Here is a 12,673-nt window from a genome sequence, read left to right as displayed (position 1 = left end):
AGAATCAGCTTACATGCCTGGTTCAATAACTGCTCTGGTGAAATTTGTCAAAAATGCTAACTTATCTCAGTGCCCCGTCCCCTTCCCTCCATCCCAGCAGCTTTGGATGTCCCCTCATTAGAGCAGAACAAGATGGCTGCCTCATAAACAAAGGGAGGAGGTAGGGTGAATGAAGGAGGGATGGAAGAGAGAGGGGACACCGGGCTGATGCAGAGCTTCAACTTCAAAGTTCATTCTCTCTTGTGTAGATTGTATGAAAATAAAGGTTTACATTTATCACCCTGTACAAACACACTAAAGATTTCAGTCGCCTCGCGGTGACCTTCTCTCTTCTCCCAAATTATCAGAGAGGGGCTTGTCCAATAAAAACTATCTCACTCCTAAAGAGCCACCCAGCTCAGCGTAGAAAAGAGAAGGCACCAGGTGTTTGCCAACACCAGCAACAAGCCACCACACCTCATGCACTCTTTCATTTCTAACCTCGAGTTGATGTAACAAAGACCCTTCAGTCGTGTCTGTCAAACAACACAATTCAACTAGAAAAAAAAACGCTTGTTCCTCATGACAGTTCGTCGGGTTTGCTTTCTTTGTTTTTCCATGGCAGACACGCAAAGGTAAAAAGCAAACCAACTATCACACACCTGTACATGAATCTGTGATAAGCGCTGCTCTAAAAGCAAAGCTCATGTCAGAAAGTCATTTAAAATGTAACCCAACACAAATACTGTTTGTAAGTTATCTAAATGTGTTGATTCTCCCAACAGATTTCGTGGCAATTAAACCATGTTCAAGTGTAACTTTGTTGAAGACTGAGCTCAGAAAAGACCAGATGGTTTTGTGTTTTGTGTTTATTTTGATATAAATATGAATGTGTGTGTGTGTGCTTCACTAGATGAGACACAAACTCTCAACTGACTGAATTTGGCTTTGACTCAAGGTTAAGTTGTTGGATATAAATAGGGGATTGCTCTAAACATGGAACCTGTTGAACTTTTGCAGTATCAGTGAGGGCGTGGAAAAGGCCACATCTTTCCCTAAAATATGATTGTATGAAAATAATCATAATACAGACAAAAGGATTGTGGCAATGAAAAGTGAAAAATAAAAATGATCAGTTAAAACAAGCACACACGCATACACATGCACAGAGACATGCATGCACACTCACTCTCTGTCTCACACACACACTCACACGTACAACTGGGGGGGAAAAAAGAATGTGAGCCAAATAAATACTGGTAAAGTACAATACGTACATGTAATTTACCCAAAGTTCATGAAAACGGAACAAAACGAAGGGCGAGATCACACTGGATCAAAATGGAAAAGCATGCAGAAGTCCACTGCTCTACTGTAGCTTCACTCCTAGCAGACTACAAAATAGGGAGAAAAACAGAAAGAGAGAGAAAAGGGATAGAAAGAGAGAGAGAGGCCCCTGTCCTGAGCAGTTATAGCCACCTGGTCAGCCAGGAGTGACTGACTCCCCACACCACAGGGCACAGGGTGCTTCCTTCAGTGGCAAGTCTTCTTCTAACCCTCCATCTTTGTCCTGCAGTCCAAGGGGGAGGAGGAGGAGGAGGGCGAGGAGGAAGGATGGGTAGAGGTGAAATTAGGGCTGTGGCTGCCCCTTCGCTGTGATTCAGTAGGTCCAGTTCTGGGATAACAAAGGTGTTTTGGGGGGATCTGTGTTAGCGTGTGTGGAGGCGGGGGGAGGGAGGAGGTATGTGTGCAGAGATGCTGAGTGGGCTGAGGATGGAACTGAGGGTGCAGATTGAAGGGGGTTGAGGGGGGTGAGGGATGGGGGTCAGAAAGCCAATCTTCTTCGCCAGGCTTATAGGGCCTGTGTCTTGAGCTCGATGGGCTCTCCCCTGGTCTCCTGCTGGCCCTCGGCCTCTGGGGGCCTGGTGCCCTTCAGTGTGGCGAGCCTCTCGGAGAGGCCGCGCATACGGGGGAACAGCATGAAGTCGTACAGGAGAGCACCCATGGCACCACCGATCATGGGTCCCACCCAGTACACCTGAGAAGGCAGAGAGCCGAATGTGTTAGTGAGCTCGAAAGATGTCTCATTATTATGGCTTGCAAGAGTTGTAGTAGTGTAAAACAATTTACAGATCATCTTACCCAGTGGTTCACAAAATTCCTGACCAGGACAGCAGGGGCGAAGGACCTAGCTGGGTTCATTCCTGCTCCAGTGTAGTACATCTAAGTCAAAGACAGAGAGGGTAGATCAGGGTTAGGACTGTTAAAGTGAATACGTGAGCCCATTGAGCCGTTTCAAATGTCTAGATTCCCCTCGTTGGTTCTTACCCCAAGAAGATGCCCCATGAGCACAGAGAAGCCAATGGCCAGGGCAGCAGAGCCCAGGCGTCCGTTGCGCCTCTCATCAGTCACAGCGAAGATGCAGACGACGAGCTGCAGGGTGAGGAAGACCTCCATGGTCGTGGCCATGCCCAGGCTGATGCCCGGCTGCAGCTGAAAGACGGAAGGAGCGTAGAAAGAGTAATGAAATTAATGTTGTTTTTACATCATACATCCATACACCTTATGTTTTATTTTTCCTTTAATTGACAGATCTATATTGCTTTTCAAGACAGGCTTGGCAATTCTGTATTATGTACATGCAATACTTCTACATGTAATGTTTAAGTATCTCAATATTTAACAGTCAGTGTACGAGAAAAATGCAACGTAACATTTGTAATACAGTATTCAGAGCCAGTCTGCTTGTACTTGCAGTAATGGATGTAGTGCTCCAATGTCTTACCGTGTTGAGTGCAAGGTTTCCCCTCATGTTGCTGGGTGTGACTCCGTAGAGCACGGCGGCACCAGCCATGGCTCCGAGACACTGGGCCATGATGTAGAAGAAAGCGCGGAACAGGGACATCTGGGAGCCAATCAGGTAAGCAAAGGTAACAGCTGGGTTGATGTGTCCTCCGCTGATGTGGCCGATGGACTGGATGAGGGTGGCAGCCGCCAGCCCAAAGCAAAAGGCAACATGGAGGACATTATGGGGCCCAGTGGTCCAGCGGAGGGCTGCCCCCAGCCCAAAGAATACAAAGAACATGGTGCCGTAGAACTCGGCGAACACCGCCCGCCAGAAGGACATGGACCTGAACTCCCACATGGTGGCAAAAAAGGTCAAAAAGCAACCTTTAAGCAATGGAGGGATGAAAAGTCAACAGAAAAACTAACTAATTCACTAAAGGGAGAGGCTGTCTCTCCACAATAAACAAAGAGCAAATAACAAAAAGTTTGCCCTCAAACAGAAACTGCCTCTCTAAAGCTAAATGCAACAAAACGTAAACTGCTCAACATGTAACTCTCATGCAACTGTGAACAATCTGCTGCTCTGCTGTCTGGACTCTGGTTTCTGTCATAGAGAGCTCCTGAGTGGAGCAATACGCCAGTCTCTGTGCATCTATGTGCCAACCCCGCTGGTTGTTAGTAGAAGAACATGGATAGACAAACGTTAAGCATGTCCTGCAGACATTCAGCCTCTTTACCAGAGCAGGGGGAGCTCGGAGGCCTTTTTATAACACCCCAGGGCCACAGCATCCCCCCGGAGCCCATGGGAGGGGCCAGCGCACAATGACACAAATCAAAACAAAACCATTTAACCCTTCTCCTGCCTGGACCGCCCTCTGTCTGCTCATTGTAGAGATTACTCTCAATCTGGACTAATAGGTTGCAAGATGAATTGGCACAGACCTTGACAATTAATAATCTCAAAACACTGCAGTTTAAATTTTAAGTTTAGTTTTTGTGTTTTTGTTTCTTGCAGCTCAGAAGTAAACAAAACATAAAATGCTTTTGGGCATCATATATTTTCCCACCTGGGTACCACCAAGAGCCAGGGTGAAGCACTATGCATTAATTCAAAGAAATTCCCATCAAAGCACCAGTGACTGAAAAGCCCCTATGAGAAACTGCACTGACCTCAAGCCTGAAAATAGAAAAGCAGTGGGCATGTGGTGGGAAGAACCTGTGAGCTGCTACAAGTGGACTGCAGTGGGAGTTTTGCTCAGTTTCCATCACTTTGGATATTTTTACAAGCATAGAATTAATGTCATTGCAAAGTCCATCTTTCACTCTTTCCCCATGATTTTGCTTTCATTGTCTCCTCTGTTATGTACAATCAACAGTTCACATTCACTCCAATCAAGGCCTGTGATCACCAAAGCACGAGCAATTTCTCAATTTCTGGTACAAATTAGGTTTGTGGCAGCAGAACTGATTAGGCACAGTGTTACATTGTGTGTGTGTTGCTGGGCGGGTTTGCAGGCTCAGGTCGGATAAAGCGGTGGAAAATCCACGGTTGGAGAGGAAGAGGGGAGAGCAGGCCTGGCATTGAGCTTCTGCACTGGAGCATCATGCTGACCAGGGCAGCCAGAGGGACGGCCGCAGCCCTCTGAAAGGATTATGCTGAGCTTGATGCTTTTCTCCTTTTCATGCATGGAAACAAAACGCTGGCAGTAACAGTTTCTGCTGGTTTCTATGATGTGTTTGTCTTGCCGTCACTGATGAATCTGTGAGTTCCCTTTTCCATGGGCCAGAGTAGCAACATATAAAAATGTATATATTTTTGGCTTCTGCGCTCATACTCCAGAGATGCTGGAATAACATCAGAAGTGTATACCAGTCATCAGCAGACATTTTTATGTCTCAAATGATGTGCGTCACTTTGGAAGTTGTCTGTGTTTTATGAATATTCAGTGATTTCTCATATCAGTCTCACAGCAGGCTGCAGTTAGAGTGCCTTAAAAAAACATGAGGAACAAAAACTTGATGAACAACTTGTTGCTAGGTAAAAAAAAACTTTTTTGCTAAAAATAGTGTTGATCCTGTTGATTCTGACAGTTTATTAGTTTGCCGGTTGGCGCACCTCTATTGTGATGAGTATTATGTCCTTCTCATGACTCCCTCCATCAGTGGTAAGCCACCTTTTGTGGGTTTAAGCCCACAGTTTAGTTTTACAGGGGAGGGGGGGTTGAAAAGGTGCTTGCATTGTATTTTCCTGTTCCCTGGGTCCAGACTGCTGACACATACATAATCACATGCAGCCCCTAAACATCTCACACTGGAGTGGAAGCTCGGGCCTGCACTCGCCACACAGTGGTGAACACAGGTATGGCAGGACACATGACACATTTAAGGATATCCCCACAAATGATCCATCTTTGTCATTTACCTGCATGCTTCCTGTGCCTGTGAATCATCTGTGCACTTTACGTCTGAGATGAGATCTTTGCCAACCACTTCTGTGATTGTGAGGGAAGCGTGTGCTGTTTTGAGAACTGTCAAATCATTTACACTGGAAACAGCATGAAGGAATTTCAGGCTTCCAGTTCCCTTTATGCACTCAGTATGAAAGTACAGAGGTGATGGGAAGCCCCCGAACTGCCCTGTGATGCTAGAGAGAAGTGAGAGACACATTAGCACTACACAGTGGTTACATGAGACATCTCACATTTTCATAGGAGTTGGTAATTAAAGGATAGGTTCACAGGTTTTTCAATTATCACATGCACATATGTGAAACTGAAAGGGCGATTAGTTTCTGTAACTGTTTCTCCTTCCCGGAGGTGAGAGTTGAGAAACAAAATTCAGTCTTCGTTCTGTGAAAAGATACTTTACCATCTTAAATTTTCCCAATGATAATATGAGGGCTTAGCAGACCGAGTTAAACAAATCAAGTTGGTATGTTTTAAGTCAGTATGTGTGGAACAAGGAAATGGTTCTAAAATGATTTTTACTTTGGAAGATAACCGCTTGATTTGAATAATGTGGTCTGTTGAAGCCTCATGTCTTCAGCAGAGTTGGGAGTGTATTCTGAGACAGTTACTCATTACCTGTCATAACATGTAGTCAGTAACATAATCCAAGTATAAAAATATTAAAGTAATGTATCTTGATTACTTTGTTACTTTTGGATTACCTCTATGCCAAACATACACTCTTGTGTATTCAGTTTCACTCAAGACCATAGTGATGTTGTGTGAGATTAAATATAATCTTACGGCAATCCCCCTTTTTCCCAGACTGTATCTGTAATCTAATTACATCTTTTTTCTGTAACTTTAATGAAATACAGTTACGTTTATTTTTATTTTATCCTAGTTGCATGTATTCTGTTACTCTCCCAGCCTGGTCCTCAGATTACACTTTTGCATAAACAACTGACTCATTCACTGACATGAATTGTGTTGGGATGGGGTCTCAACAAATATTTCAATATACTGTACGTATTGGCATGTCAGTACTTCTGAAGTCAGACTTGGAAAAATGTGAACCTATTTTCTGAACCTTGTTTGATAGGGAGACACGAGTAGTATATACATTTACTGAAGTACTGCACTCAGTGTACATTTTTAAGCTACTTGAGTATTTCTATTTTCTGCCACTCCATACTTCAACTGCACTACATGTCAGAGAGAAAAATTAGACTTTTTACTCCACATTTATTTGATAAATTCGGTTTGTTACTTTGCAGATTCAAATACAAAATATAATCAACACAAATTATGATGGATTGAGGTTAAGTAATAAAAAAGTTGGTCATATCTTTACCAGATGAACATTAAAGTGATGTGAACATTAATGTATCTTTAATTATAATCCAATAAAAAAACATTATTTGGAAATGGGACATTCTGCACAAACACTTCTACTTCTGGCAGTTTTATATTTTAGTTAGTAGTTTTGTGATACAAGAAGTATTTGTACTTTTACCTTACTGTACTGAGTACTTTGTCCACTACTGCGGAGACCACATTCCCACTACAATACTCAATAATCCCTTCCTAAGTGTGTTGTATCTCTACACTGCAATGATGAGTTCAACTTTGTTTTTGAAAAAGTGACGCTTCAATACTAGGCCTTATATTCAGTGGTGTGAAAGAGTTTATTAGAAACGTATACCCAAACTCCCACAGCATAAGACAAACGCAAAGGTGTTCAACATATGTTGAATCAAACACACAAGCTTCCAAAACATATTCTATCTGATTGACAAACATTTATAACCTGTATTGTTTAAACTATCTGGGGAACTCTTGGTACACTACATAGGATCTCTGCATTTGCCTCTGGAAGAAAATTAATATATGTACTGGCTACAATGTGCAATATTTTGTACACTGGCATAGAGAAACAAACTCTTCATAAAGACACAATGACTTCATGAAGAGTTCTCACTGCTTCAATACCATAATCTCAACACAAGCTGTAAGTTGCACAAGCATCATCTGTTTATTTTTAAATGCTGAAATGTTTTTTAAAAAAAGGAAATTTGTGTTAAATAGTTGCAGATGTTGGCATACATTGGAAAACCCATTTTAAAGCAGGACTCCTGCTTTTTAAATTAACAAACAAAATAAGTGCAATTTACAATACAAACATTAAAGGGGAAAAATCTGTCATTAAAAAAATCTACTTTTTTGGAAAATAGGCAATTTGAGTTATTTTTTCACTTCATTAGAAATCACAATGTTCAATACATAACCTGACATCGCAAAGAAAAAAAACAGAGAGAGGGTGTAAGACATCAGCACATCCCATTACAGTCATTTGAGTCAATGAACAATAACATTTTCATTTGAACAGAATTGTCCATGCAGAACAGAACAGCAAAGCACAGCACTGTATGTCGCAATGGATCTCTGTGCATGTCTGTAACCAACAGTCACTCCCTGTCACCCCCTTGAGGGGTTCCCGCTTTGGAAACTGCGTAGAGAGATGAGGTTTCTTCTCCAGCATGGCTGCCAACTCATGTCTAGTCTCTCTTCAACTGACTCATAACTTGCTTTGTTTACTACTGAGGTGGCATCCATATTCATCTACTCAAGGTCGGGCATTTCTGGAAGAGAAAAGAATAAGTGTGAGCATGTGGTTAGATTTGAATCTAATCATTCACCTATTAGTACTGATATAAAAAGAAATGCAAAGACAAAATAAGGCAATTAAAGGTAGTTCATAAGAAATTAAATGAAAGTGATTAGACTACTACAAAATAAGGTCCCACAGGCTTTCGGATAGAGTGCAACCACATCCAAACTAAACATACTCATTTGTGATTTTATGAAAAATGTTAACTATGTCTTATTTAAAAGGTGTTAGTGATAACATTCAGCCACTAAATGTTTCCACTTTCCCGCACCATTGCAATGACGTTACAAAACCGCTGTTAGAATCACCTGCCCCCTCAACTTGCCAGTTTGTTGCACCAGAAGACGATGCTAACGCTAGTGAACGGCTCAGTCGTTTTACTTTTTTTTTTTCTCTTTCCTTCACGAAACAAAGATACCATCTGATCCCAACGGTGCTATAATATTGTCTGACAAACATTGCTTGAAGCTGGAAACGACTCTCAGAGTTCTTACATAGAGATAAACAAAACAATCTTTTTTAAATTATCGATTCACAACAAAATGTTTTTTATATTCTGTGCCTTTCCCTAAGCTCTTATGTATGTCTACATAAATTTGTTATAATTTAACTCTAACTCTTAATTATAGCCAGATTTGAAGAATAACACTGAATTTAATTTAAGGACAGAAATACAAAATTTTGCCTTTCCTTAAATTGTAATCACCATACTCTCATATGTCATGTGATGCTATTTAACAGATCCTACAAAGCAATATGATTGTACAGCACTGTCTCCAACTCCATATGATCTAATGACTATCCATTTAAATCAATAGTACTTACTTTCATCGTCACTGTCTGCAGAATCACGCTGCAAAACACGACAAACACTTCATTAACACAACACTATCATCAAGTAAACTTCACTTGATTGAAAACCCTGTCTCCGTGATAAAGAGTCACATCCTTTAAGTACTACATGTATTAAAAACTTACCTCTTCTTCTGGAGCATCTAAATCAGGTAGATCATCTCCTCCCATGCTGTTCATCATCTGTACAAATCACAGGAGGCAACAATCAACACTACAGCATATCTGGATATATACACTCGCATGTTAGGCACTGCGTTCAGCATGCTGCTTACCTCTGAGAATTTGTCAAAACTTGACAAGTCCTCATCTGAGTCATCTTCCCAGTCTTTCCAATTAATGAAATCCACACTCAGCCAGTTGTTCTAAGAGAAGATAGATTCAAGCATATAAATGAGGCAATATTCAACACGTCATCGGCTTCCTTCAGCCGTTTATCAATAATGATATTTGGTTTACCATTTTTGATATGTGGTATTTAGGATGGAACAGTCAGAAGTTGTTTTTTTTATATCTAGTTTAAAAAATGAGCCACCAGCTTTGCAAGATTTATTTTCACATTAAAGGCAATTAAAATGGCAATATCTGGTTTGCAAGTTTGTACTCGAGCTGCCAAGTGAATAACATCTGTGGACTGAAAAGGTTTTCCCCCCCCTTTTCTTTAGAGAATGAAAGTTACCTTTGTCTTGTCTTTGGTAAGTCGTGGCCATGCTTTTCCAGCCTCTGCTTTTCGTAAACAACACAACACAGACCTATCAGTGCGTTTGTGTTTGGATTCCTGCATGGAACAGAGGGTTTGATGAAGCCTTTGAAGGAATTTTAGCACATAGTAAAACTGCAACTATGTCTACAGGTGACACATACTTTGGGGTCAATCTCCCCAAACAGCTCCACTGTATTCTGGTGTTTGATTTTATCTGCTCCACTGACACAGCTATAAGATGGAAAGAAAAGAAGCCATGATATTTCCTTTACAAATACCAACAGTGAGTGAAAACAAAGAGCTTATTTGTGTTTTTATAATTCTTTTAATATACTATAACGCAGATCCCATTTTGCCCAAAAGCATCTTAAGGATCATCCTTTCTTTAAGATGAGTCTGGGAAATGGGGCCATGGTCATGGTTTGCCTTGAGTATAAGAAAATTCTAATTGTATAACTATTTAACCTGTTATAAATGCAACTCACCTGAAAATAACTTTGGCGGTGTCAAAACGAACTTGCACATCTTTACTGTCCTCCACGCAGAAATCTACAAAAACAGTGTCTCGTCTGTCATACCACTTAGCTGTTGCAGGATGCCTAATGACAAAAGAATAGAAAGAAGGAATAAATGACAATCCAACAACACCCATGCTTCGTTTTAATCTGACATGGTAATTATTCAGGCTTGATAATATGAGTGGGGTACATTATGTTCACAGCCAGGGGTGGTTGCTCTGCTCTGGTGGCCCACGTGTATGTGGTGCAGTAAATTTGAGGTCACGTTTAACTCATGTTGACGGCAGCTTCATTCATTCACAGACACTCTAAAATATCCTTCACCTATATACCCAATTAAAACCAATAACTGTCCCCTCAGAAAAGCTTTCATCACAATGGTGCACCTGCTAACATTTTACTATAGAAAATACACATATCTGAACATTAATTTGATTGTCATACTTAAGAGATAACGCTAATGCACCATTCTTAGTAAATTGAATGATTACTTGGTTGTCAAACACAGAAAGGTGAACATTTTTTTGAGTGGATTAGGGCATCTTGTATAAATCATCATCAGCTAACGCTAGCTTAAGTGAACTCTTCCAAGCTAATCATGACACCATGCTTTTTCCAGTGCTAACCATAAACGTTACCCTTGCCGTGTTGGTTGACATTAGCCTGCTAGCTAGCGATAACTGAGCTCATGCAAGGCGCGTTGACAAGACTAGCAAGGTGTTTATCAGCTTATGTGACACAGTGGTGCCAAATTAAATTACACTTAAGGAAAGCTGTCGGTGGATTTCACGATGTGCTGTGCCTTTTAGTCTTGACTGTCGTGCAAGTATGAGTGCAACACTGAAGCTAACTCGTGTGCTTAGCTCAGTAAGCTAATCTTAGCTGGTTGATCCGCAGAATACTACATTGCCACGACTTTTAGCTTGTTCGCCACGGCCGTTAACGACTACATAGTAACCCAGGACTTACATCTTTTAGCAATTAAACTCCCTCGTCGGACCACGATATAGGTAATAGTGCTACCTAGCTGCAGTACCCGGCAAAAACGAACTGAAACCTAAACAGTTAACTCAAGCGTTTGCAACAGATGCACTGGTGTGTCTCTCCAAACATCGCGTGTTTTTGCCAGTTCTCTCGTGACGTCGGGAGCGTGGGCACGGGATCTCAGCAGAGTGAAGCCGTCGGAGAGTTCTAGAACGAGCGCGCTCAGTGAGCAGCACGAGGGCTCCACCAGCAGACCTGTCAGACACACTACCTGGTGATGACGACGGCGAGGACGAGACACAGCCATGAAAACTGCACTGACTGTTTTAGTAATGACACAAGTGTGGGGGGAATATTCAGATTCACGAGCTCCTTCAGTCGTGAATTTAATAGGCGTTCGTGGCATGACATTTGACACGTGTTGCCAAAGCACCATTTCAATAAAGACAAGGAAGAACATTTACAAAGAAGTCATGCGAATTACAATATTAGCTTATGTTGTTCTATTAATAATTAATAGAATACAATAGATAATGGCATTGATACATATAAAGTAGGCTACGTACTTAAACATAAAAAATAATAGTAAATAATAAATAAGTATGTGCTTCAATATCAATACCACACTGCAAAATACACTACGGTCTTGAATTGAAACAATGCACTTAAAGTAAGTACTTACCAAATTACAATGTTTGTAAACAATAACTTCCGGGTAGAGAACCCCTAAGCTAATATTAGCTTACATACAATGTGGCTGTCTTTATTCATGATGTTGATGATGTGATTATGATGTATACATCGAATTCATCTAAGATGCCTGTTTGATGCTTTCATATCTCACTAATAACGACACTTTTATGCCCTCTGCGATCGGTCTTTTAAATTCTCTGTAGATGTTTTTTATTTTATTTTACTGCTTTTTGTTTTTTATTCTATTAATTGATGATCAAACTGTTTACTAACATCTTCTATTTACTATAGATTTCTTTACTCCACTGAACTATTTGGCATATCTTATTTTATTCTTCTTTTTATACTCATCTATCCTTGTGTCCACATCTCACTGTATGTTTTAGAACACTCTTATCCCGGATTAGTTGACTTTACTAGACAGTGTGGAAACCTGTTGCCTTAAACCACTTAAGTTTTTACACAAGGTGAAAGTAAACAGGTCTAGTTGTACAAACTTAGACACATAATTAAATGTAGTAGACATATTTAGTTTACATTAATAGGCTTTACTCAAAATCTACAGAAGCCCTAAAGGGCCATGCATTCATACATTTTATTTCCTCCGTTTTCCCGTGATAACGAGTTCATTTCATTTGTTTTCTCGAGATCTTGAGTTATTATCTCGAAATAACAACTGCCGTTTTCCCGAGATAACGAGATAATTTTCTCGAGATCTCGAGATAACGAAACTTTGTTTTCCCGAGATAACAAGTTAATTAATTCGAGATCTTGGGAAAACAAAACGATAGTGTAGTATATTAAATCATTGCAGGAAACATCATTCAGTGTAGCAATGTCAGGGGAGCAGGAGCAGCTATATCGGCGGCGCAATCTAAGTGAGCCTGATGTCGTCGTTAACTACATAGCTGACCAGCTACGAGGTCCCGGGCGTCTCCACAATCTCAGGCCTATCGTATCACAGTCATTATCTCGAGATCTCGAATTAATTATATCGTTATCTCGGGAAAACAAAGTTTCGTTATCTCGAGATCTCGAG

At 40.9% G+C, this 12,673-nt stretch overlaps 2 protein-coding genes across 2 annotated transcripts; both read right to left on the bottom strand.

Moving 5' to 3' along the window:
* Positions 1-1,831: 1,831 nt before the first annotated feature.
* Positions 1,832-3,124, bottom strand: mipa (major intrinsic protein of lens fiber a). Its single transcript, XM_073470374.1, has 4 exons — positions 2,765-3,124; positions 2,308-2,472; positions 2,122-2,202; positions 1,832-2,017 (listed from the first exon to the last, which is right to left on the bottom strand). The coding sequence occupies exons 1-4, from the start codon at positions 3,122-3,124 to the stop codon at positions 1,832-1,834; spliced, it is 792 nt and encodes a 263-aa protein (XP_073326475.1).
* A 4,101-nt stretch (positions 3,125-7,225) lies between these two features.
* Positions 7,226-11,051, bottom strand: ptges3a (prostaglandin E synthase 3a (cytosolic)). Its single transcript, XM_073471079.1, has 8 exons — positions 10,927-11,051; positions 9,925-10,038; positions 9,601-9,670; positions 9,416-9,514; positions 9,012-9,101; positions 8,863-8,919; positions 8,710-8,737; positions 7,226-7,855 (listed from the first exon to the last, which is right to left on the bottom strand). Coding segments are annotated over exons 1-8 (480 nt in total). The 5' UTR covers positions 10,929-11,051; the 3' UTR covers positions 7,226-7,835.
* Between the last annotated feature and the right edge of the window lie 1,622 nt (positions 11,052-12,673).

Source organism: Pagrus major, chromosome 7 (assembly GCF_040436345.1).
Source record: "Pagrus major chromosome 7, Pma_NU_1.0".
Lineage (NCBI taxonomy): Eukaryota > Metazoa > Chordata > Actinopteri > Spariformes > Sparidae > Pagrus > Pagrus major.
This window is presented reverse-complemented; position numbering and strand designations above follow the sequence as displayed.

What these genes read in the sequence shown, in the direction of transcription:
- ptges3a (XM_073471079.1), bottom strand. An exon ending in ACCGCCAAAGTTATTTTCAG is followed by an intron (nt 9,671 to 9,924) that starts GTGAGTTGCATT and finishes TCCATCTTATAG; the next exon opens with CTGTGTCAGTGGAGCAGATA. An exon ending in TAGATGCTCCAGAAGAAGAG is followed by an intron (nt 8,738 to 8,862) that starts GTAAGTTTTTAA and finishes CGTGTTTTGCAG; the next exon opens with CGTGATTCTGCAGACAGTGA.
- mipa (XM_073470374.1), bottom strand. Translation starts at nt 3,124, where the DNA reads ATGTGGGAGTTCAGGTCCATGTCCTTCTGGCGGGCGGTGTTCGCCGAG. An exon ending in TCATGGGGCATCTTCTTGGG is followed by an intron (nt 2,203 to 2,307) that starts GTAAGAACCAAC and finishes TCTTTGACTTAG; the next exon opens with ATGTACTACACTGGAGCAGG. An exon ending in GGAATTTTGTGAACCACTGG is followed by an intron (nt 2,018 to 2,121) that starts GTAAGATGATCT and finishes CTGCCTTCTCAG; the next exon opens with GTGTACTGGGTGGGACCCAT.